Genomic DNA, 26,767 nt, shown 5'->3' with positions numbered 1-26,767 from the left:
TAACCTGATTAAATGCAGGCAGTCTAGAGGGTACCAGGAATCACGTGATCGAGCGACGTCTCGCGAGGATTTTTAACCACTCGCGAGATTTCACCCGCCTCTGTCTTTTCCTCTTTCCAGTGCCCAGTTTTCGTCCACTCTTCTTCGCGGCCGGTAGATTTTTTTTCCTTTTCAGACCGAGACAGCTTGTCGCTGCTGAGATTTTTCTTGCTGCTGTTGCTGCTGCCACTGTCGCCGCCACCGCCACTGGGCTCATTTGCCCCGACCCCTTCCCACTGCCCCGACCCCAACCCCACACAAGGTAACAAACCGACGAGGGAGCGAGTGAGGCCTCGTCGGGCCTCGGCCTCTCCCGAGTTGAAGCGGAGGCCTGAGGCCCAGCAGCCAGCCGCGCTGGAGGGCCCGGGTCCTAGCCAGAGTGTTAGCGGCGCGGTCTCTTCTCCCACCTAGAGTTGAGCCCGGAACGGCCTCGGACCGGGTTGGACTAATCCTGGGCACCCAATGGGTGGGGTAGGGGCGCGGGAGGCGTCTTAGAGACGCCCTGGCCCTTCAGTGCGGAGCGTGTTTGCGGGTGTGGGGCTCCGGCTCCGCTGGCCTCCGCTCCGTTCGTGTTTCGGTTTCCCTGGAAGCTGTTTGAATTTCGAGGTCTGAAATAATAGAGCAAGTTGTGGCGGGCTTTGAGGTACTGGTCACTGAGGGAGAACAGCCTGGCTCTCTCTAACCTCTTTGGAGCCCTTCCAGACTCTGGGCTGTAGTTGGACGAGAACTGTGAGACAGACGGGTCCTCGGAAACCCGTTGTGTTTGCTAAGAAAGCGGGAAAGAATTCTCTCCTATCTTATTTTCAGAAGAACGAGCGGGATTTGGTGAACGACGCTTTTCTTTAGAATTCCTAAGGAAAATATCTGTGCTGTTTCTTTTACTGAAGAAAAACCATCAGCAATATTTAAGCGACTGGATGAAAGATTTTTGCTCTGGAGAAGAGTTTCTAAACACACTCGTATTAATTGGATAGCTCTTGTGGAGAGAATTAATTGCGTAGTTAATCTAAAAGCCATTTATATTTGGTTTAGGAAGTATTTTTTAGCGCTCAAAAAATTTTTTTGACGTAACAAAAAAAGTATTTTTTAGCGCCTCTTTTAACAGTTTGGTACTTTTTCCCCCTTTTCTTTTGGTGACTATATAACAACCCTGTTAACTGAGCCTGTGTGTCTTCCCTGTTAACAAGAGTTTAAAGAAAATTAGAAAGTCTCCTTTTCCCTCTTACCTTTTGTTTTCTGTTACTATATGGAATTTTTCTGACATGTTTATAATCTTGAGCATCTGTTGCCTTGAAGTTTGTGGTTTGGCTCACAACTTTTCTCTGAACTGAAAGTAAAGGTAACACAGATAAATTAAGCTACAATGAATTATAATGGGTTGGGAGCAAAATTGGTAAGGGTTAATTCAGACAGGGAAAAATTATTTTTTATGGTTTGTTTTTTGGTTTTGTTTTTATGGCCTTACTCTTTTCATTTTCCCCAGATGTCAGAGGATCTAGCAAAGCAGCTGGCAAGCTACAAAGCTCAACTCCAACAAGTTGAAGCTGCGCTCTCTGGAAATGGAGAAAATGAAGATTTGCTAAAATTAAAGAAAGATTTACAGGTAAGTAAGAGGGGACACTTATGGTTATGTTGCTTGAAAAGAATATTTCTGTGTTTTACAAATGATTTATTGCCTAGAATCTATAGGTATCCAGAACACTCTTTGGAGGGAGTGTTTCTCCCCACATACACACTTCTTATATGTACATGTGGGTATGCACATAGGCATACATGGCTTCCAGGAGTAGGGTTGCTTCCTCAGTTTGTGTACATCAAAATGATTGAAACATTGTTTTTTGTTACGTCAATTTTGTACGCTCATAAAAAGTTTTAAAAGCGAGTTAGTTTTAGAAGTCAATCTCAAACTTTTTAGAGAAAGAGGTACATATAACTTTACAATGGCTAGCACTTCTATTTTTAAAGATCTGGAAAAGCAAATTTTGTCCAAAGGGTAACTGAATTTAAAGGGGAAAAATATAACCTAATTAAAATTCTTTTTAATGACACAAGATTCTTTGAAAATGAAATTGAGGGGTGAGAGAGAGAGTGCGCATGAGCAGGAGTGTGCAAAAGAGACCGTGTGTGCATGTGTATAATAAAGCTAGCTCTAGTGCCTTGTATTGAAAACACATTATAAAAATACCTAAAGAGGTAACCTGTTTTCTGCATAAACATTACATAATGTTTGAACTTAAGGCTAGGTTTAACATGTAGTTGTTGACACTTTTTAACAACTTGAAATTAAACCAAACCTATGGGAAAGGAGATTTTTAATTTGTTTTTGTCATTGGAGCATTCAGTAAGTATTAAACCTGTTTTTTAGAACTTGCTCAGGGGTTTCAAGAAAAACATAAAACCATAATTATAGTAAATATTTGTATTTTCTCAGAACACTAGGTTGATTAGTAAAAACACTCTATATAATATTCGTAAATATGTGTGACTTTTCATCTTAAGAGATTTGTGAACTTAAAATTCTGAACTCAAATTTTGAAAAGTTTTAAAAGGTGTTTTGATTAGATGGTCTGTCTTCACTGATTCAAAACAAAACTTGAATCATCTTCATTCTATCTAAGTAATTCTTTCCTTCCCTTTATATCATTCTCTTGCCCATTTAAACTGTTACTATTTTAGGGATATTAGAATGGCAGACAAATGAAGCTTATTTGAAATGGGCCCAGATTCAAGATTCTGAAAGAGCTTACCTGGGCAAAATTAAGATGAGTTAATATTTTCAGGTTCAAATTCTAGATTTAGAATAGACTTGCATGAGGTTTCAATAGTATGTTATTTTGTAAAAAAAATACAGAAACTTCAATATGTATAAGTCAGGCCAGTGGATTTCAGGGTCCTGATCAATAAGAAAGAGCTATTTGGGGAGAGGTTTTTCCCACTCTCAGGCCAACTTTCTGCTTGCCTCACAGAGAAATCCTGGCATGCCCCCATCCATCTTTTCTTTTACTAACTTAAAAAAGATTCCTTTTTTTCTTTGAAGGAAATAAAGCATTGTACGCCAAAGTTGTGTATGTTGTTTTCTGGGCACTTGGAGAAGGGGTATATGTGGAACTGATGGAAGGGGGTAGTTGGGGCTGAAGACTGAAAGCATTATTATAAGGTGGTTTTTTTTTAAATTTTTTATTTCTAGAATAAGTTCTCAGAGTCTGGGCAGAATTGTCTTAGGACGTGGTCTGTAGTGGAAGTACTATAGGGAGAGAGACCATTTTGGCAGGCATTGTAGTGATCATGTAAGTGGCTTACTTAGGGTTCAGTTAATAGTGACGTGAGGGTTGGTTATTTATCTGTAAAACATCTTTTTTTCTATAACCATTTAGAAAAGCATTGTCCAGTGGAACTTTCTGTGGTGATGGAAATGTTCTATATGTGCTGTGCAGTGTTATAGTCACTAGCCACATGTGGCTGTTGAAGATTTGAAATAGGACTAGGAATGGCTGAAGAATTGAATTTTTAATTTTGCCTTATTAAATAGCTATATGTCGCTACCATATTGGATGGCACAGATTTAGAAGCTTAAGTCCTAACACTTCAGATAGCAATAATAGAGAATTTTTTTGATCACAGATTCTTTTCCTCTTATTCTATCATGGGAAAAAATGATTTTGATTACTAGATAATCTTCTGTTTTGAACTGAAAACAAAGATGAAAGACATCATTTGAAATTAGATAAAATTCAGGAGTTCCTGTCTTGGCTCAGTGGAAATGAATCTGACTAGTATCCATGAGGACACAGGTTCGATTCCTGGCCTCTATGAGTGGGTTAAGGATCTGGTGTTGCTGTGTTAAGGATCTGGTGGCTACAGCTCCTATTCAACCCCTAGCCTGGGAGACTTCATATGCTGCAGATGTGGCCCTAAAAAAAAAAAAGGCAAAAAAATTAGATAAAATTCTGAAAAGTATGTGGCGACCTGCTTCCATCTAGTAATTGCTGTCTCCATTGACATAGTTACAGCGCTATTTTGTCATAGGTTTTAAAAACAAAAATCATTTTTCTTCTCTGCTTTCTGGGATATACTTTGTGCCATGATACTCTGCCTTTTATATTCGCTGAAAAGTCTGTTCAGACTGATGACTAAGTTTGTGGCCCACATTTTTTTTGTGTGTGTTCCTTTTATGGAATATCCTGATTACTCTAGTTAAAAATTTGTTTGCCTTTTCATTTATGACAAAATGCTCTTTCTGCATTTTTTTTCAGTGACTTTCATTTTGCCAACAAGGCTTTCAACTTATTTATGTACTATCTTTCATACAGAATAAAGTTACTCAGCAGGCAGCAAATTAATCTACTGAAGTCTTAATTGCCTCTCTTTTTCATTTTAAAGAAGTGGGTTTAGGGAGTTCCTGGCATGGCTCAGCGGAAATGAATCTTACTAGCATCCAAGAGGAAGCAGGTTTGATCCCTGGCCTCACTCAGTGGGTTAAGGAGCTGTGGTGTAGGTCATAGACACAGCTCAGATCTGGTGTAGCTGTGACTGTGGTGTAGGCTGGAGGCTACAGCTCCGATTCGACCTAGCCTGGGAACCTCCATGTGCCGTGGGTGTGGCCCTAAAAAGAAAAAAAAAAAAAAAGAAAGAAAAAAGTGGGTTTAGTAAAATGCAGCCTAGCTAGTTGACTAGCTCCCCAGACAGTCTTTGATAATCACAAAAATAGTCAATTTATTAGGCTGTTTTGCTGAATAAACTGGTTCTAAAGGAGGCAGGGGTCAAGTCACTTGTCTCATATATTACAGTGGCTCTCTGCATCCCCGAAACGCCTTCCTTCAGTAAGCAGAGTGCTTGAGTGCACCCCCTTTGACCTGCTGATATGTAGATCACAACATCTGATGCTTCCTGGAATTGCCGATTACTGTAACTGCTGCCCATCTGTCAATGAAGGAGCAGTTTCAGAACTCAGACTTGGGGGAGGAAAAGTAATTAATGGTATGTACCTTTAAGAACTCCCTCATACATAAAATAGTTTCTCTAATACTTTGGTGCATTTGCGCAAATGAAGAAAAAAAACATTTAGAAGGGTCTTTATAGTTGGGTTGGGAGGGGTATGTAAAACATGGCAAAGTGAAAAGACAGCTGGGGTGAATGCTCTGGATTTTTTTTTAATGCGTCATTTCACTTCACGGCTCTGGAAATTACAACATGCACAGCTTTTCAGGACCTTTTCTTTGGTAAAAATGTATTTCTTTATGAAAACATAATGAGAAGATGTTTTGTCCAAAGAGAAGTAGAGTTCTAAACCTGAGACCTACGACACCCGCAGACTTTATGCTTTAAGTGTTAAATGATCCCTAGTTCCATTAAGTAAATTGAATTATTTAATGACAGGAATTGTGTGGGCTCTTGAGTGGCTTATTGGATTACTCTCCTGGCCCTAAAAGTGGTTAATTGAAAAGAAGCCTGGATAATTTACTCTCCTTCTTTGTGTAGTACATGATCTGTTTATTTGGAAGTTCTTTGCTTTATTTGCAAAGGATTGTCTAATTAAAAGGTATTTGAATGGCTGTTTTGCATCTGATAAAAGCTTCATTAAAGATACTAATCTAATGAATTTTTAAATCTGAGTCTTCAAGTTTTTTATTAATAAAATTTTTTTATTCATAAAACTGATCTTTTTCCAAGGGCTTTAATGTTCCTTTTTCTTTTTCTTTTCCTAATAGAAGGCTTGTTTATTACAAAGGGTTTTTTTTTGTTTGTTCGCTTTTTGTTTTTAGGGGTTTTTTTTTGTTTTTGTTTTTTGTTTTTTGTTGTTTTTTTTTTTTTGGCCAAAGCATGGAGCGGCTTGATGTGGGATCTCAGTTCCCAGAACAGGTATTAAACCCAGGCCACAGCAGTGAAAATGCTGAGTCCTAACCACGAGGCCACCAGGGAATGCTTCCCCCCTCCTTTTTTTAAGGCTCAAATATTAGGTTTTCAGAAATAGCCAGGAAGATTTAGAATCTTTAGGAGAGAAGAAATATTTAACTTTCTTGGCTATTGAACCAGAACTACTGTTATAAAAACCTCAATCAGAGCCAGAAGAATTTCAGTACAGAGTATAACTTTACTAATTTTTCTCCCAAAGCATAGACATTTAAGGTATTTTATATGCAACAGTAGAATAACAGGTATGCAGGTTCTTAAATCAGATAGATGATACATGATAGGGGTCTTCATCAGAATAAAATGGTAGCAGAATCTTACTGATTTGTTCTATTTCCTTTTACCAACCCTGCCAAACATCTTTTGAAGCCAATAAATGTAAGCCTGAGTTAGAAAATAGATTTGCCACAGACAGGTATTGCCTGCCTGTGTATGTTTCGTTTATTTTACTTTTTCCTTTTAAATGAAGCTGTGCTAATGTATATAACACATTATTAGGTACTAGGATATTTAAAATCTAATTTGGTAATTTGCTTACCCAGATGGGGTAAGTTTTATAATAAATGAATAGGAAGACTATACTGTTTTTTATAATATATGCCTATAGTATTTTAGTAAAAATATGTATGTGCAGGGACATTTTTATTACTAATCAGGTTGCTTCAAGGTTTTTTTTGGTCGGGGGGTGGGCATCTGCCAAGTAATGCCCTATAAAAAGCAGTTCAATGAAATGTATGACAATGATATGAGACAAAAGTAATCTTGAACCTACAGTTGATGATTTCTCATCTTTAGAGAGATCTCTGCAGCTAAAATAGGTGTTTAAAAATAATGTACACTATAAATTCAAGTCTACCCTATATTTCTGTTAAGTGTTTGATGTTAATTAAATTGAAAGGCATCTGGGTTTAAATCCCAACACCACTGTATAAAATACTCTATTTCAGTTTCTACATGGGGATGATAACAGTGTGTACATCATAGTGTTGTTATGAACTTCAAATAAATATGTGCAGAGTATTTACTGAGTACTACATGGTATGAGAGCTGTTACCAAAAATTGAAAGAATTTGCTTATTGAAAGTAGGTGACAATGTGAATTATAAAAATAATGTTAATGACTTTTGTTTTTCCTTTTTAGGAAGTTATAGAATTAACCAAAGACCTTCTTTCAACTCAACCTTCTGAAACTCTTGCAAGTTCAGACAGTTTTGCTTCTACTCAGCCCACACATTCATGGAAAGTAGGAGACAAGTGTATGGCAATCTGGAGTGAAGATGGACAGTAAGTGTAGAAAAAACTCTAACTATAACATGAAATAATAAAATACCATGGTAAGATGATTTTATTCAGCTTGAACTACCCTATTTTAATCTTTCTGTATAGCCAATATGATTTAAAGAGCCAGTTTGATTCCTGGGTGGTTACCAGTAATACAGTTTAGTTTTTAGCTTTATCTTAATTAAGTCTTAGCATAGAAAAATGGCTTGAATCCTAGAGGAAATAAACATGAAAGTAGAGGAAGATGAAAGCAGAGTTTTTAAAAAAAGTCTAAATTGTTTTTTCATTGAATTGAAAATTGAGTGAGGTTGGCTGTCCTAGACTTCAATGAAGCACATACACTGAAATTATTCCTGTAAGAAGTAACTTTTTTTTTCTTTTGTCTTTTTGTCTTTTAGGGCCTCACCCACAGCATATGGAGATTCCCAGGCTAGGGGTCGAGTTGGAGCTGTAGCCTCTGGCCCACACCACAGCCACAGCAACGAGGGATCTGAGCCGCGTCTGTGACCTACACCACAGCTCACAGCAAGGCCAGGGATGGAACCTGCATCCTCATGGGTGCTAGTCAGGTTCATTAACCACTGAGCCATGACGGGAACTCTTCCAATTTGTGTAAGGAGTATCTTTAAGAGATGGACCAACGCACATTTAGTAGGACATGTAAGATACTTTCCTGGCAATATTTTGATTAGGATTTCCTTTTTTGATAGCAGATGGCTAACTCCTGCCACTCTTTTGTATTATCTTTGCCAAAAGGACATTTGATTATAGCAGTTTTGTTTTAAACACATTTAATAGTTGAATCACTGCAGTATAAGTCTTGTAGGCTGAGTACCAAACCTTTACTCACCTGCTTACAGCCATGATATCTTTACAGGTGTTATGAAGCGGAGATTGAGGAGATAGATGAAGAAAACGGCACCGCTGCAATCACCTTTGCTGGCTATGGCAATGCTGAAGTGACTCCACTGTTGAACCTCAAGCCTGTAGAAGAAGGAAGGAAGGCAAAGGAGGACAGTGGCAGCAAACCCATGTCGAAGTAAGTGATTTTTGACTTTAGCTTTCTTCTTATCCTTTTTTGGCTGTCCCGCAGCGTATGTAATTCTGGGCCAGGGGTCAGATCTGACCTTTCTACTTTTAGTCTTTGAAATTTGTATAAAAACCATACCTGGAGTTCTCGCTGTGGTGCAGTGAGATAATGATCCAGCTTGTCTCTGGAGGCGCCAGTTCAGTCCCCAGTCCAGCACCAGCATTGCTGCAGCTGTGGCATAGGTTGCAGCACCTGCTCAGATTCAATCCCTAGCCCTCGTATTCAGTCCCTGGCCTGGGAACTTCCATATGCTGCAGGAACTTGTATATGCTGCATTGCAGCCGAAAAAGAATCAGTCAGTCAGTCAGTCTTTGCCTATGTATCTGTGACACAGACATAGAAATAGACTAACAAAAAACCCACACTTCATAGTGGTGATTATATGATACAGAGAAGTCTGGATCATATTGCCTTATCTTTAAAGACCTCTTTCTTCATCCTTCTTTTGGCAAGAAGTCAGTATTAACTGAGCAGAAATTATTGAGAGTGCTTTAGACTCTGATCCTATTTAGAGTAAGTGTTTTTAGAAAATCCCATTTTTTTGTTTTGTTTTGTTTTGTTTTGTTTAAGAATTGTTAGCTCTGGTTGCCCTTTGTGCTGCTGTGCTCTTCCGATATAGAATAGTTATATCTGCATTGAATCTCTTCATAACGCTTTTTCCACATGTAGCATATCATACTAACTGCCCATTTAGAAACTGATAAAAGTTTAGCTTTTTTAATGTTGAAACTCATTTCTCAAACACAACTGCAAAAGCTTTGTAAACAGCAAATAAAAAGTCATAGTCGAAATATTTGATTTAAATGGATAATAGATTACTACAGTTATGTTCAGAAGCTTCCAAGGATGCTGTATGTTTCAAATAACATTTATTCCTTAGTAGTCTTGAGTGATTGGCATTGATGTCAGTGCTTTTATTCATGGAGGGAAGAGTGTGTAAGTTTATTGGGTTTGGGGAGTTCCCGTCGTGGCGCAGTGGTTAACGAATCCGACTAGGAACCATGAGGTTGTGGGTTCGGTCCCTGCCCTTGCTCAGTGAGTTAACGATCCGGCGTTGCCGTGAGCTGTGGTGTAGGTTGCAGACGCGGCTGGGATCCCGAGTTGCTGTGGCTCTGGCGTAGGCCGGTGGCTACAGCTCCGATTCAACCCCTAGCCTGGGAACCTCCATATGCCGAGGGAGCGGCCCAAGAAATAGCAACAACAACAACAAAGACAAAAAAAAAAAATAAGTTTATTGGGTTTGGGGGTCATAAAGGGGAGGGGTGTTGAACTGCTAAATATTTTTGAGGAATTCACCTTCTAAATTTTAAGAGTTGACATTTAACCTGTTCTATCTACACAGAAAAGAAATGATTGCCCAGCAGCGTGAATATAAAAAGAAGAAAGCTTTGAAAAAAGCACAGAGAATAAAAGAACTTGAGCAGGAAAGAGAAGACCAGAAGGTGAAATGGCAACAGTTCAACAATAGAGCCTATTCTAAAAATAAAAAAGGCCAGGTTAGTAAATCCTTTCATCATACTTTTGCAGTTTTTTTTCCGCAAAGTGCAACTGTCATTAACATAACTTTAAAATGAAAAAAAAGGTTCACAGATTTTAAAGAATTACCTGCATCTCAAATTCAGAATCCTCATCAGTCTTCATTTTGAGTTTATATCAAGAATCACAACAAGATCTAGATTGGTTTTTTTTTATTTTTTATTTAAATTTTTTTTTTGTCTTTTTGCTATTTCTTTGGACCGCTCCCGAGGCATATGGAGGTTCCCAGGCTAGGGGTTGAATCGGAGCTGTAGCCGCCGGCCTACGCCAGAGCCACAGCAATGCAGGATCTGAGCTGCATCTGCAACCTACACCTCAGCTCACGGCAACGCCGGATCATTAACCCACCGAGCAAAGGCAGGGACTGAACCTGCAACCTCATGGTTCCTAGTCGGATTCGTTAACCACTGTGCCACGACGGGAACGCCAGGATTGTTTTTTTTTAATAAACTAAAATTTGAAAAATTATTTGCTGTCTTACGTACCACTTAGAGTGTGTTGAATCCTACCTGCTTTGTTAACATGCCTTATTTTGGGTATCACTACTAGAGTTTATAAGCACTCAGGTTCCCTTGGTGTACTTTTCCTTATAGGTATATTTTGGAATTTTAATTTTTTCCAAGACTAATCAAGAATGATTTCTATTTCATTTTCCCTAGGTAAAGAGGAGTATTTTTGCTTCACCTGAGAGTGTAACTGGCAAAGTTGGAGTTGGAACGTGTGGAATTGCTGATAAACCTATGACACAATATCAAGATACCTCCAAATACAATGTTAGGCATTTGATGCCTCAATAATCAGAAAAACTGTTGGATTTCATCTCTGCAGGGCTTTACATTTACCTTTTTATCCTTATATTTTTCTAAAGGTAAATTATTTGTTAGATGAGTAAGGAAGATACCATTGTCGTCATTATTTGACTTCAATAGAATGAAACTTGAAGAAATTGCATTTGATAACTGCTATTCATTTAAACTTTTTTCATTACTACTACCACAGTTTCCTGGAAGTTTCTTGGATAAAGCAACTTTTCTAGGTAGATGCTGCGTAAATACAGCACTTAGATGAATTATTGATCTTCCTAATATCAGGCCCCCACTTAGTGAATGACATTTACTTTTTGTAAAGTCCTAACTGGGAATTTTCAGATGCTTTGACCTTGCCACATACTCTAGCAATTCACTGGGACATCAAGGCAAAACACCAACCTGCTGAAGTGAATTTCTCTTAATTTTTTTATATTCAGCATAAACCTAGCTCTTGCCCATTTAAGCCTAAAGTAGTAGTAATGGCAAAGTTTGTTTTGATGTTTTTCTTGATAACTTGTTTCCTAAGCCTATTAGGCCGTCTCTAAAATTGACCCAGCTCTTTATTTTTCATTGAATTTTAGTTTTATGTAAGAAACCATGTTTAGGACCAGCTACCTGTTCTAATGTTTTTGGTTTGGTTTTTGGGTTTTTTTGTTTGTATGTTTGCTTTTCTCCTGTGTTGATTTTCACTTACGATAGTGGTACCATTTTTTTTGGATGTGTAATGTTTATATGAGAAAACAAAAAGCTGATGTATAGCCCTGTATACAGTGTAGATACTATTTTTGTAAAAAAAGAAAACAAAAAAACCCAAGGCTAAATTAATGAACAAGAGTACTGAGTGTTTCATCATTAAAATTTTTCTGTATTCTTGTGCATTAATCTGGCCATAATTTCCCTGTATATTATGTTCATGTAGCTGAGTTTGTAATTTTTGTTAACTAGATCAGGTTGTCAGCATTTGTTGGTTATAAGTGAACATCACAATTTTCCCCAGTTGAGTTTAAGCCAAATATGTGCATAGAAAAGGGTATTCCTGCTAATGGAAGATGGAGATTTTTAGGATGTGTTAATTCAGTTTTTGTATGTTTAACTTTTATTAAATAAAGTGTTTTTAAAATCTCCAGGGTGTGTTAACAAAAAGGTGAAGGCTTAGCTGCCAGCACTGGTACAGTGATTAAGCGTACATCATTTCCACAGAAAAGATTATTGAGCATGTGATAAAGGTTTTGATAAATCCTTATGTACTCATATTGGACATAAGAAATGGGATCCTAAAAGACAAACCAGTTTTATTTTAAGGGTTGCCACTTGTATACAGGTGTTTGTAAATTTTTGGTAGAAGGGGGAAGTAAAATTTTCATTTCATGAATTTTAAATTTTTTGTAAATTGAAACTTACAGGAGGACAGTGATTAGAGAACTTCTCATCTCATCCCTCTATCTCCCTCCAACTGTTTTTTTCCTCCCTGTAATTTATGGCCGGGGTAGAGCATGTAGGACAAAATGGAAGGTGAAGTGTTTTTCAATACAAGTCACAAATAACAGTAGAAAAAGGGCTACTTAGCCTGAAAAACTTTTAAATAAAATATACTAATATTCTTCTTACTAGTATAACAAACTATATAAGTCAGTAGTATCCTTAAAGGATTACAAGGGAAGCTATTAAACAGGACTGAAAAGAAATTCGATGTATTCTGTGACTACACAAAATAGTTTTTGATGAGATTACCTTGCTCTGTTACCTTTTCTGCACATTAATTTCCCTGGAGGGCTTTGCAGTAGGAGGAGAGAAAAGGAGGAAACAAGTGACTGTGGTAGAAAATATTTCTCAAAAATAGGCGTATTGAATGAAATCAAGAGCCTTTGTATCAAAGACCTAGGTGTGGCCCTTTGAAAAGTTCTGTTGTCAGGATGATAGAGTCTCTAGACTAAAGTTAAAGATGAGGAATCCAGGGGAGTCATGGGTGGTAGTGTGATGATTAAGCTGAGAAGATGCTTATTGAGAAGCATACCATTGGTACTTTACAAATGCAGGTGGCCGAGCTCTCAGTATGCGAAAATCAAATATGATGCTTGGTCTTAAGAAACTGTGTTACAAAATTTAGAGTTTCCCCTCTGTCAAGAAAGGAGACTTGAAGCTCTGAAACTGACAGACTGAACCGTACTTAATGGCCCACACGTTGCTATGGTTGCATCTGTCTTCTCAAAACTTGTTGACTTTGTTATTGACCATTGCAAGGAAAGAACAGTCCTAACACCCCAAAACAAGTAAATAATTTTAATAATCAGATTGAAAAATTTTAATTAACATCAAGAAAGGCCATATATTGGAAGAGCAAGGACTCTGGAGCCAAACTGCTCTGAATCTTGGCTCCCTCCTTATCTCTGTGCACAACTCTTTGCCTCTCTTTCCTCAGCTATAGCATGAAATTCATACTTGTTTCATTAGGTTAATTTTAAGGATAAGTGAGTCAGTATGTATAAAGTGTTCAGTAGAGTACCTGGCATATTGTAAGCACTCTATAGGTAAGTGTTTGCTACTACCGTGCAGATGTAATGATGAATATCTGATCTTTTTTCCTTACCTTGAAAAACAATTCACATTATAATGGAAATATTACCCAATTGCTTTTGATTTGAGGCTCCTAATTATAAATACTACTGAAGTGTTACCAAATTACCAAAGTTGTAAGACTAAGTATATGCTGGTTAAAGTTTTAAATTTTTGTGTTAGAATATTTTAGGGTTTGTTTCTTAATGGGAAGGGGGTACAGGTCATAAAATAACCCCTAATTCTTATTTCTTATTTCTTTTTTAGTTTTGTCTTTTTAGGGCCGCACCTATGGCACATGTAAGTTCCAGGCCAGGGGTCGAATCAGAGCTGCAGCTGCTGACCTATACCACAACCACAGCAACTCGATCCGAGCCACGTCTGCGACCTACACTGCAGCTTGTGGCCACTCTGGATCCTTTAACCCACTAAGCAAGGCCAGGGATTGAACCCTCATCCTCATGGATAGTAGTCAGATTCTTAACCTGCCAAGCTGCAATGGGAACTCCACCAATTCTTATTTAAAATTGAAGAGGAATTCTTGGATCTGGGTCCTACCGCAGACCTATCTAGGACAAAGATATGTCTTTTTTTTTTTTTTTTTGACAAATGTGGTTGATTCTGATGTACATCCCTGACTGAACACCGAGTTTTAGGTTAGATGTGAAAATGGTTTGATTTTTGAAATGAAGTAAAAATTTCCTTAATTGGCAATTTTCTGAGCCCAATTATGAAGACTTAGGCTTCTAACCAAAATGAAATACATCTATTTATTGTAAGAGCTCATTTTTTTAAGTGCTTATTTTTTCATAACAAAGAGTGTGGTTGCATGTATGTGTGTGTTTACATTGTGATGGAATTTTGATGCTAAGTGTGTCTGCCTTTAAAATATCAAGGGAAAACCATCAGGTAACAAAGGAAAATCATAGTTTTGTAAGTTGTGTGTGTCTATAGATTGTGATCATATAAGGTGAAAAATATCACTTGCAAAGTAAGCCAAAAAATATTTTTAAAGCTTTGATTTGGCTTTTTGCCTCAACTTGGTATTAACTGAAATATAAAAGAAGGAAGAAAATCTGTAAAAACCTACAAGGTTTTGCATTTGTTAAAATATTTATAGAGAGTTCAATAAACATGTTGAATTGTATTAAGTACTTGTATTATACTATGAAGTAACCAATTAGTATAAATGGTAATTTACAAGTTCAACAGTAAATGTAAACATTCTTTATATCTAGGATTTTTGAGTTGCAAGTTAAACTGGAGCGGAAGAGTGTAGCAGGCAAAATAACAGGTAATACCATAGTTTAAACAAAATCCAAGTTCATTCCCTTAGACTATGATTTTTTAAAAAAGCATGTATCTTTTGTGTATAGATAATGTTCTTAAGAAACATCTCAAGAGGTTCAGAAACCAATATTGACATGTTAATTTGTTTTTGACCTAGCCAAAAGTAAGTAGTAAAAAAACCAGATAAAGGTATTTTCTGTGAGAGTCTTCACTCACCTTTTCTGACTTTCAGATTATGTATATAAAGGTTCTTTTGTGGCCTTGAGTGGGGTAAAGTAGATCTGAGAATAATGCTGGGCTTGTGATAGTTGATAGCTGAACTAACTAAAAAATACCAAATTTGGTATTAAGTTATCTTTTAGTTCCCAGGAAATAAAAACTTTACTTCCATCAAGCAACTTACCAGCTCATTTTTACAAAATGAGTATGGACTTAAATTGTTAAAATTGTAATGTTTCCCTGGTTACTTGTTTTTAAGAGCACAGCTAAAGAAGCCATGGTTATGCTCATTAGAGGAAAAGGTTTGCTTTTTGTTTGAAGAGCTACTTTCAACTTGGGGCCCCCAAATCATGGTTATTATTTTGCTGGCTCATGATTTTCCTTTCTTGGTGAAACTGATGTGCTTTTTCCCCCCCTTCAAGCCCTGTACTTACTTTAGCAAGATGCAGTGAATTTCTGACCAGAGAAACAAAGAATTCAGGCTTGGAGGAAACCCTTGACTCTGTATCCTGAGAAAACTAGAGTTGAAGCCTGAGATCCGCAGCTAGGCTAGTCTTTAATAGATGGTAATTGTCCAGTTGTTCATTGCTCAGAAGTATGCAGGAAAGAGGAGTAAGTATCCCTTTGGTTCTTTTGCCCAGAGTTTTTCTCCCCAAAAACACCGTCAGGTTTAGTTGACCTAGCTTCCAGAGTGTGATGAAGCTGCTAATTTAGAAACAATTACTTAAGTTTATATTTTTTTAATGTACATTTTAGATATTTTATGGCTTTTGTTAATGTTTTTATAATGTTATTCTGTGCCCTGGTGTGAAAATCTAAAATATTCCAATTATTGTCCTACTTACAAAGATTTTAAAAGCATTCCTTTTAAAAGCAAAGAGCTAAGAACTTAAGGAAATAGAAAATACTCCAAAATTATAGAAAGTTGTCAGTACTTTTAAAGAGCTTCATTTAAGCTATTTCCCCTGAAAATTTATTACTGCATAGAAAGGTAGAAAAACTGAAGCTGTCAGCTAGTACATTTATTTTAACTGCACTGATTATTGAAAATAATTAGATCTATTCCACAAGAAAACTAGTTTTCAGTTAGATCTGGTACGTAGGCCAGTAAGATTTTTTTTCTTGGTAAGGCCAGCACTAAAATATTAACTAGGCCACTCAATTATTATGCAGCAATTGCTCTCAGTCAAGCTCAGGTCCTTTCCTTTAAGAAAGATCAGGTAATCACTAAAACCGGTGATATATGAATCTTTATAAAGCCTTTATTTAAAAATTTCTATAGGATGTCAAAATTGACTTCTTAACAATATATATAACCTGCCACAGAATTTTTGTGAAAATGAACCATTTTTTTAATAGAAGTCTGAGTCAGGGTAACTAAAATTCAAGATTAAGGACGAAGAGATTAGAAGGTTGCATTCATCAGAGAAAGTACAGAAGTAACACCTCTTAATTTCCTTTTGGTGCTAAAAGCGCCTAGATTGTGGGGGTGGGGTGGATATATATTCTTATCTTTCAAGATAGAGGTAGTATTTATATCAACTTTTCAGAAGAAAACAGTCTTCATGAAGAAATTTAGTAACTTGCCCAGGGTTCTTAGCAGATGTTAGAACTGCTATTTAAATGTGATGAAAACCCTTGTTTTTCCCCTATTACGCTATTTTTGGAAGGGAGTATGGAATTTTTGAAGAGATATAAGAAAAAAGAAAGAGGGCAGCTAGTTGCTTCTTCAAGTGGAAGAAAAACTGAAAAAACTTCCAAGAAGGTAAACAGTTTTCTCTTGAGAAATGACCCAGGAAGCAGTGTGGCCTTAGGTTAGTGTTACCTCAGCAATCCTCACCTTCCAGGGTCATTGCTACGGCCCTGGAAAAGGCATTTCTGACAGTTTCTCACCCCTGTTCTAACAGTCACAGTAACTTCATCAGAATCTTTGGTAATATAAATATGCACATATACAGGATTTACCTGTACCTATTAATGTATCAGTCAGACATTTTACATAAGGGGCACAGTTAATTCAGGTTAATGGGGACTAAATTTTTTTTTCCTTTGCTGTTTAGGGCCACACCCACGGTATATGGAGGTTCCCAGGCTAGGGGTCAAATTGGAGCTGCAGCTGCCAGCCTACATCACAGCAATGCTGGATCCAGGCCACATCTTCGACCTACACCACAGCTCATGGCAACACCGGATCCTTAACCCACTGAGTGAGGCCAGGAATCGAACCTGCAACCTCTTGGTTCCTACTCGGGATTCATTTCCACTGTGCCACGACAGGAACTCCAAATGGCGACTAAGTTTTCAATTTGAGAAATAACATAGCTAAAGGGACTCTCTAAAATGTTATTTGGAGAATAATTTCGGGTGCATTAAATCACTTATATGTGACAAAGGCTTCCAAGCCCACCATCCTGTACATATACAACAAAATGGCAGCACCTCAAGTTCACCTGAATAAAGTCTGAAACTCCAGCCCTAGGCAAGTGATGCAAATGAATGCCCTGGGAATAACAAAATTACATGGAATTCTTAGTCAAGAAGGTATCTATTTATAGGCTAGGAAGTGGCAATGATTTAAGCTGCCATTAATTCGGACCACTGAAGTAGTATCAACAGACATTTTATAAGATAGTTGGCCCTCAAGGTACGGATGCTCACTGATACTTTTTCCTTCATAGAGAAGGGTGGTACAAAAAGCACTCAGGTATTCTTCATTCACAATTTTTATTTCTTGCAGTTAACTTTTTGTATCTTCAAAGTCGATTTGTCTTTTAAAAAATTAATACTTCTTACTCATCATACAATCCATTCCCCTCCCCCAAGGAAAACAAATCCAGGGAAGGAGTAATTTAGGGGGGAGTTGAAATAAGTACTATAGGTTTGTGACAAAGGCTTCCCAGCCCACCATCCTGTACATACACAACAAAATGGCAGCACCTCAAGTTCACCTGAATAAAGTCCCAAATTCCAGCCCTAGACAAGTGATGCAAATGAATGCCATGGGAACAACAAAATGGAAATTCTGTCATTGGCTTCCATTTACTTTCCAAGGTACTTAGCAGTCTTCAAACTGTCTCCCTTGGGAAAACAAATATATAGGGCAACATTTTGACCTGGCCAGGAGTAATTATAAATGAAACCAGAAATAATTTACCTGGGCCGCATAAATGAATTTATCATGTTTTTCATTAAGTCCCCAGCACCTGAAGTAACAAGTTCTAATAATGGGCTTCTAAAGGCATGCAGTTTTTCACACATCTATTTCAAAGAATTTCTTCCACTCATACATACCACAATCAAGGATAAAATATTTTTGGAGGCACAGGAAGAGCACAAGGACAAGTAAATATATGATGAGGCCTTGTGTATGACCAAGATGGTTCACTTCATATATAGAAGCAGTGAGAGCTGTTAAAGTGCTACTTACAAAGGATAGTCTAACATTACACACACAACTCATCTGCACTGCTAAATATGGTTGTCTTTATTTCCTTTTTCCTTGCCCAGCCCTATCTAAACAAAATAAAACTACAGGACTGAAATTAACAACCCATTAAAATCAGCAATAAGTTATGAAAATCATAAAGCTTTTTTTTCTTTTTTAAGTAATTAAGGGTAGTTAAATTATTTAAAGTATACAAAGTCCAAAGAGCCAAGGTAAGGTTTCCAAGGCTTCCCAGGGTCAAGGAAAGGGCCAGGGGAGAACCTTGGAGTTTGAAAGACAAAGGGAACACATGATATCAAAGTGCAGGCTAGAAATTTCACTTAAAAGAAAATAACATTTCTGAAAATATTGACAAGAGGGACAATAGCACCTGCACAGTGGGATTGTGAGGAAGTAGAGAGACTGCCTGTAGGAAAACGGAAGCAAATCTTCACATAAATTGAGACAAGTGCCAAACTTAACTATGTTAACTATGATAGTGTGTCTACTATAGATGGTTAAAAGATGGTAAAAGGTAATGATTCTAAAACAAAACAAAAACAGCATTGACCTTTTTTCTACTTAGCCCAGACCTCATTCATTTTGTGCACTATAAAGAGTGAGGTGTGAGGTGTTTTATCATTATCAAATGCTGCATCAAAATAGATGATTTTTTTTCCCATGTGTTTTTCACTATAAAAGACGTCTATTATGGACAAGCTTTAAAAAGATGTCATTTTGGTTTTTAACACATACAAACAGTTATCAAAATCTGAAAATAAAAATGCTGCCGTGGCTCAGACCTTGGCCTGCTAATCTGTGTGGACAACTCTTCTGGCTCACGCAGACACAGAGGCACGTGGAACTTTTTCCTTCCGGCCCCTCAATCCAAACTCAGGCCCTGCGTGGTAGAGGCTGTCATGCACATGGACTGCCCCATGCTGCCCATGGGCCTAAGGGCGGCTGACTGTTGAGCTGGAGGTTGGGTTGCCCTAGTGCTAACAATGCAGGATAAGGTTAGCTTGCTTAGCATGGAATCCAACAGAAAGCTGAGCTGCATATGATGATCCCTTTTTAAAGGCTTCATGGGAGTCTCTCCTTTTGCAGAGCATGAAATGAGGTGTTTTTTTGTTTTGTTTTTTGTTTTAAGAATTGATCATCCACAGGCTTCATGATAAGCTGTCCCAGGCTGAGTTTTAATAGCTCTTTAGCTATCCAAGGTTAATGCCTGATTATCTTGTCTTGTCATTACTATAGGTTTGATATTTGTTTGTTTTTAGGACCAAAAAACTTAGAAGGGTTCATAATCCCATCCTTAAATGTGTCTACTGAATCAGTGTAGTATGAGCAACCCAGAAAAGAAAAAGAGGATGGAATCTCCAATGTCCTCTTTCAAATCAACTTAAATCAAGAAAATTTCACACAAGTTTTCTGCTGCCATTAGAAACTGTGATTTTCAAATATGAATATTATGAATATTTGTTCTGCTGGGGAGGCTCTGCCCCACTTTTTGCTAAGTATTTGCTTAAATAGAGGTCTTTTGACCCTTTTGTTCAAGTATAGTTTTGTTTAGTTTTAAAGAGGAGACTGCAACATGAACCCAATTTAAGAGATTGTTTGGATTGAATTGGCCCAGTGAGTATTTTGCCCTGCACTGTTATGTCATGCTGGGTTCTAGGAAGTGAACGAAAGTTTGACACTGGCACTGGAGTAACCCTCGTCGCTCCCAATACTCTGCAGGCTGCTGTGGTCATCAATGTCACTGATGCTGGTGGTACTGATATTGTCCACTTCTCCATGGGAGAACTCTGTGCTTTCAACATCCACTTCAATCTCCTCTGCCAAATGGAAAAAAGGAAGAACATTAGTAATCTGGCATATGTGCACTTTCAAGAACAGGGCATGAAAATAATTGTAATACAAGCTATTAACTGTGATCTCTGAAGAACAGAAGGAATCAAAGGTGAAGCGACACAGGGATTTTGCAAAGGGAAATGTCTGGTATACAGTGGTGATCTCAAGTTAAACAGCAAGTTTACTAAGTCTTTTAGATCAGTCTGTCAAGATCTCCCACCGAAAACAACTGGCCTGTTTGGGAAATAATGCTTAATATTAATTTTTTTTTTCTTTGTTGGCTATTTCATGGCATATGGAGTTCCTGGGCTAGGGCTCAGATCCAAGCCACAGTTATGACCTATGCCACAGTTGTGGCAACGCTGGATCCTTAACCTACTGTGCAGGACCAGGGATTGAAACTATATCCCAGTGCTGCAGATGCCACTGATTGATCCCATCATGCCACAGCATAAACACCAGTGCTTAATTAAAAGGTCCCAAACCTAACTGGTTTAACAACATCTGTTTTGCATTAAACTAGAAATTAATTCTCAGTGTTGTTTATTGACCAGAGTTGCCTTAAAGGGGGAAAGAGAATAAACTCAATACAGGCAAACTAGAAAATGTATCCATCTGGATTTTTGGTGGTATCATTCTCTACAGACTTCTAGGATTCATCAAAAGATCTTAGAGGAGTTCCCTTGCGGCACAGCAAGTTAAGAATCCCATGTTGTCACTGCAGTGGCTTGGATTGCTGCCATGGCACGGCTTCAGTCTCTGGTCCAGGAACTTCCACATGCCGTAGGTGTGGCCAAAAAAAAAGATCTTTGACTATTTAGTATCCAAAATAAGCCAGTCATTATAAAGTGGATGCTGAGAGATTTGTCTTCAATTTAATTTTCTTGCATCAAATATAGCTTGAAATGAGGGCCTGAGTCTTAAGAGTCTCTGGATTATAGTGAGGGCTATAGTAAAGATTACAGTAAAGGCATTTCAGTGATGGTATTTAACTTCAGAAACCAAACATGATTTTTAAAAAATATAAATACACAGATGACCCAGCTATCTATAGGTATTTTAATTGTTAAATGCTACATATACAATCATCAATAACATATAAAAAGCAACACACATAAATAGGGCATTTGAACAATTGTTTTTTCCCACAATAGTTAGAACTCAATATTCTTCTATTCTCTTAAAAGAAGCTCAAAGTCTGATGTTTCATATTTGGCACTGACTTTAACAGTTCACAGTGATCACAGCTACTTTACGGAAGTGGATTCTTGCTGAGCCCAAAAGACAGAATAAGTTATTTTAAGAAGTATAATTTTCAGGAGTTCCTGCTGTTGCACAATGGGATCGGCAGCATCTTGGGAGCCCTGGACGCAGGTTTGATCCCTGGCCGGTAAAGTGGATTAAAGATCTGGTGTTGCCGCAGCTGTGGCTTAGGGTGCAACTGCACCTGGATCTGATCCCTGGCCCAGGAACTCCACATGCCATGGGGCAGCCAAAAAAAAAAAAAAAAGAGAGTGTAATTTTCAAAAGGGCTTGTTTTAAAAAGTTTAAGCTCTCTTTAAAATGTAGGCAGTTGTCTAAAGCTGTACAAATAATCCCATGAATTCCTAACAATTTGTTTCATATATATATATATGAAAAATAGCTTCATAGGCTATTTAGTGTTTCCCAGTATCACAGAACACTCATCCAACCTACATTTGGGAAACAAAATCAAGACACCCTATCCAACAGAGCATTCTGAACTCAATTAAATCAGTAAAATGAGAGACTGCTCTAGCCAAATAGACTAGAGATGTTACGAAAGTCCCTGTAACACTGGGAAAGAGGGAAAAATTTGTACTCAGTAAGGTACTTGCATTCTGAGAGTACTAAAAAAATGAACTATAATGATGAAGACACACCCTCTCAAATTTGGAAGTGAGTTGTGTACAAGGAGGAGTTAACAGCAGGAGGGGCAGCTAAAGTCTGAAGACTTGACAACATCATACAGCTAAAAAGCAGCAGAAGATTAGCACCAAAGGTTGCCTCCTAATTCAGGGTTATTTTTGTTAGATCTCACTTTCACTCATAAATGTAGCATTTCCTGGAGGTACTTGCTGCTACTTCTGATAAACTTTTGTTCTTCAAAACCGAGTTTCACATAAAACCTCAGATTTCATCACTTTTTCTGATAATGTCCTCTGTCTGATCCAGGACTGTATTATTGTTACATAAGATATTGACATTAGGGCAACCTGGGTGAAGGTATATGAGAAAACTTTACAATTTTCTACAGAAAACTTACAACTTTTCTAAAATTGTTCCAAAGTAGAAATTTTTAACTATATATATGTATATATAAATAAAATCAAGGGGAAAAGTTCTGTAGTTCACACAGGCACTGCTAGACAATGTTGTGATTGCATAAATTCTAGAATGTTACATACAGTGTTGATGAAAAAGAAGAAAGCAAATACAGTGCCTCCCAACCTACCCTCTAAATCCAGATACAAGGATGATTAGTGTTTCATTAGAGAAGAACCACACTGCCTACCTCGCTCTGAATCAGAACGATCTGAAGAAATAGTTGATCCAATGCTGTCCATTCGTATTCGTTCCATCTCCTGAGGACCCTGCAGCTGTTCCAGACGCCGCTTTAAAAATCTCTGTTCTCGTTCCAAGTTCTCTAGCTGGTGCTGGCTCTTCCTTTCAGCTTCTTCAAGTTTCTAATATGAAAAAGTGATATTTAGGTTTGTGTGTAGTCCAGTACAAACAATAACATTGATTTCTACCTAATATTTCAAAAGATTTCTTCTTTGACAAATCATGAATAACTATATAAATATATGTATATATATGTAAACAAACATAAATAGGTATTCTTAAACATCAAAAATAGTTCTTTCTTTACTGTGTGTGTGTATGTAACGAATGCTACTAGAACAGTATGGAATTTTCAAAGTCTGTCAAGTTATCTCCACAAAAGAGAGAGACTTGCTCTGCAGTATAGTTCGATGGAAAAATACTGAGGGACACAGCTAAATGAAGTCATCTCCACCAGAGGGCACAACTGCCTTACTTCAGGGTATCAGTAGAGTAATTGTTATTTTCCTAGTATTCCCAGCTCTTCAAATGGCCATGCTGTCACAACAATTTAATCAGGTTATGTTGCTCCCATCAGATTAGATGATAAATTTTCATAAAATTTCTCTTGAGGTCAGTTGTTAAAGGAGGACATTGTGAGCTGGCAGATACATATGAATAGGAATCACTGCTAAAGAAACCAGGACTGACAGAATCATATGAAACTATGATGGTAAAAATTCTCACCTTAATGTGTGCTTTGGCTTTGTTGAGCAAACCAAGTGTTGTGTGCCTGGTGCAATCTGGTCCTAGTGGAATCAAAACTTTTAAGCGTTCTAAACACAGGCGAAGATGAGCTCGTCTAAGAAAGACAAAACAGTCAAATAAGCACAGCTTGAACATTCCACTAAAAAACATTCTAAAACCTATTTTAAAACAAATAATAATCTGTACATTATTCAATCTATAACCATGTTACACCCCTAATTCTTCAGTTTCAACAAAGTATCTACATGCAAGTACAGGTGTACCTACTAGTTTTCAATCTCTATTGTACTCTGCACACATCAGTCACTTCAGATTATTATCCCCAATAGTAATCTCTGTCAGAGGTGATTTAATTTTAACCTGCCCCATAAGCTGTCTCAACTGGATTAAAGTAGAAGTACTACTGGGACAACTGTATTTGATTTTTTTTTCTTTATTCATTTTAAAAATGATTTTTATTTTTTTCATTATAGTTGGTTTACAGTGTTATGTCAATTTCTACTATATTTGATTTTGAAGATCTAAAACCACAGGCTAGAGTAGTGTTCTCAGCTTCAGTATCCCAAAATGCTCACAAATTTCCATTTCCTCCCTTGCACCTTTCATTTTCTCTCTCTCTCTCTCTCTCTCTCTCTCTCTCACACACACACACACACACACACACACACGCCCCTCTCTGCAATTATAGCCATCTTACAGTGCCTATGTTATTATGTTAGGATGAACCATATAAAATATTCAACCATTTCTCACTTATAAAAATGGCAACTTCATATGCTACAACACAAGAGAGACAGCAAAATTCTTTGACCAGTGAGGAATAGGGTTAGGCAAAATATACAGCCCTGAGATTAATTCCAGCCATTGAAACAGCAACCCATAAAACAGTTCCCCACTTCCTAATATCTAAGTGTACCACTTATCATTAGCTTTTCATTTTCCTCTCTCTTTCTCTCAATACTCACCTCCAATTTCCTAGACATGGAAAAAGCCAGGTGACAAAGTTCTTCATTAAATGGCATAGCATTCTTTAATGCACCCATCAAGTTAGAGAAATTTCTCTAGGAAATGTTCCAGAGCATGGATTTACATTCCCTGTACCCTAAAGGAACTATGATTACCATGATGAGCATTCTGGGTACATATTTTCACCCTGAAATAATACTAGTTCACATATTTGGTCCTATGCTTCAAAAACTATAACATAATTTAGCAGTTAATAGTATATCTGAAAAGAAAACCCACAAATGTGGTAATGGATGAGCCCTACTCCTTAATAGTAACTGTCTCAACTGCCCCAGGCACAAACACATTTTCCATTTTCTCCTCAGAGAGGGCCAAAATGGTTTTACTAGCTCACCCACCAAACTATGTGTTTTCTGTCTTAATACACAAGAAATAATGTAAAGAGACATTCTCAAATGCTGGCAATTTCAAAGAGGGATAGGAGAAAGCAGCCAATTATGTCAGTGACAAGCAAAGACGATTAAGGTTAGTGAGGTCAGAGGTCTGGCTGATGAACTGCCAAGATTTCTTCTCAGACCCAATAGCCCAACTATAGTTAAAGGCCCATTGGCATTTCCATTCCAAATCTCTTTATTCAATAACTCAAATCTAGTAATTGGCTCCAGGCTGAAACCTGACATACCTGATGTAGATATAGAAAAAAATTTTAATTTTCCCTAAATTAAGGGTTTATCAATGGATTCCCTTTAAGGAGATTTAACAATTTCAGAGTCATGCTCCTCCCCGGCTGTGCTACCCCAAATCATAGGATTTTTAGCAGAATTTCCATTTTTAACTGGAAAATCTCCAGGTGAGGACTCTCATGGTCACAGAGTGCTCTTGCTGAGCAGACTGAAACTAAGCAAAAAATCCACAGTAAAGGGTACCTTTAAACTCTTCATTAGGATTATTACAGCATATGCCTAACAAATGAACTCATATGATATGACTGGAGGGTAGAGAGAGACTGGTGGTTCTCTTGCAGTAATTAGAGGCTCCCAAGGGGGCTCTGAATTCAGTCATCTAAAAAAGTTAACAAAGCAACTGAAAGTTAAGAAGTGTTTTGCCATAGGAATAACCTGTCAATTTTGTTTAAATTATTTAACCCCAGAAATTCAATGCATATTTAGGAAACATCTTTTAGTTAAGAAACTTCAGAATGACTCCTTAGTATAGTTTCATATAAAGAAAAAAATGGGTGGATCGATTTTCTGTTTTGTGAGATCTAAGTTAAGGTCATATTAAAATCTGGGCAGAAATCAATTAATATTAAAATGTCTGATTTTTCTTTTAAAAAAAATATTCAGTTGTATATTTATTACATGACTTTTGTATACTCAGCAGTGTTCCAGATATTTGAGTGAGAGAAGCAAAAAAAAAAGAAATGTAAATTTCAAGAATTTATAATCTAGACTACAGAACAAAACATATTGTTTCATTTGGTTCACAATGAAGTAAGTCATATAGATATCAAGGGCAACAGAATCTGAATAAAAGGAGAGATTGTAATTGGAGAAGGAAGCCTTATAAAAGATGCTAATCCTTGACTTTGAGGGATACTAAATTTGTTTGTGAAAAAGCAAGGATCTTCAAAGTAATTAGAAGAGTAAAGGATACATGTCCAGGAAGGGCATTACAGGATCATATGGTGGTTCTATTTCTAGTTAATTATGGAACCTCCATACTGTTCTCCATAGTGGCTGTGCTAATTTACATTCCCACCAACAGCACAGGAAGGTTCCACTACTGAACATTCTTTTAGTCAACTAATTTTAAATGCGCTCCAAGATACAGTTTATACCAAGAAAACATACCCTGAGCTAGCATGTCTCACAAAGGCCAGTTTTTAAAATATAGCCCTCCAAAATAGATAACAGTAAGAAGGATGAGTGGTGAATGATGTCCTCTACTCTTCTGTGGGGGCAGGTGTATGTGTAGGAGCCAAATGTCATTTCTGGGTGTTTCTATTGTGGCTCAGTGGGTTAAGAATCCCACTCGCATCAGTGAGGATGTGGGTTTGATCCCTGGCCTCGCTCAGTCAGTTAAGGACCCAGCATTGCTGCAAGCTGCGGTGTAGGTCACAGATGCAGCTCAGATCTTGCACTGCTGTGGCTGTGGGCATAGGCCAATAGCTGCAACTCTGATTCAACACCTAGCCTGGGAACTTCCATATGCCATAGGTATGGCCCTAAAAAAAAAAAAAAAGAACAACAAATATCATTTCCTCCAGTTTTTGTACTTGTAACTGAATCAGGCATTTGGAGAAATAACAACAAAGGGTTAAAGCGAGTTGAAAGACAGCAGCTGACCAAGGCGGAGCCACACTTTTGCATAGGTACCATCTAAATACTACACACAGTTTTCTACATGTGCTTATATGCCACTTTTAGGTAAATGTGATGGATTCCCTGTGACTGTAAACTG

General features: G+C 37.5%; 2 protein-coding genes across 4 annotated transcripts in view; one reads left to right on the top strand and one right to left on the bottom strand.

The window, feature by feature from the left end:
• Positions 1-161: 161 nt before the first annotated feature.
• SMNDC1 (survival motor neuron domain containing 1) lies at positions 162-11,789 on the top strand. Of its 2 annotated transcripts, none has more exons than XM_047761064.1 (6): positions 162-301; positions 1,523-1,642; positions 7,091-7,233; positions 8,108-8,269; positions 9,663-9,816; positions 10,516-11,789. In XM_047761064.1, exons 2-6 carry the CDS (start codon positions 1,523-1,525, stop codon positions 10,651-10,653), a joined length of 717 nt encoding a protein of 238 aa, XP_047617020.1. In that variant the 5' UTR covers positions 162-301; the 3' UTR covers positions 10,654-11,789. The 2 variants fall into 2 exon arrangements, with proteins under 2 accessions (XP_047617020.1, XP_047617021.1); XM_047761065.1 differs by lacking the exon at positions 162-301 and adding an exon at positions 4,827-5,016.
• Positions 11,790-17,437: 5,648 nt separating this feature from the next.
• MXI1 (MAX interactor 1, dimerization protein) overlaps positions 17,438-26,767 on the bottom strand; it is a 78,797-nt gene continuing 69,467 nt past the window's right edge. For both annotated transcript variants that reach the window (XM_047759570.1, XM_047759571.1), the window contains exons 4-6: positions 23,318-23,432; positions 22,542-22,713; positions 17,438-19,989 (exon numbers count right to left, since the gene is read on the bottom strand). In XM_047759570.1, coding sequence (XP_047615526.1) covers positions 19,826-19,989; positions 22,542-22,713; positions 23,318-23,432 — 451 coding nt within the window. In that variant the 3' untranslated portion in view covers positions 17,438-19,825. The remainder of the gene's footprint in view (positions 19,990-22,541; positions 22,714-23,317; positions 23,433-26,767) is intronic.

Source organism: Phacochoerus africanus, chromosome 15 (genome assembly GCF_016906955.1).
Source record: "Phacochoerus africanus isolate WHEZ1 chromosome 15, ROS_Pafr_v1, whole genome shotgun sequence".
NCBI lineage: Eukaryota > Metazoa > Chordata > Mammalia > Artiodactyla > Suidae > Phacochoerus > Phacochoerus africanus.
The sequence above is the reverse complement of the archived record's forward strand: the minus strand, read 5'-3'. Positions and strand labels throughout refer to the sequence as shown.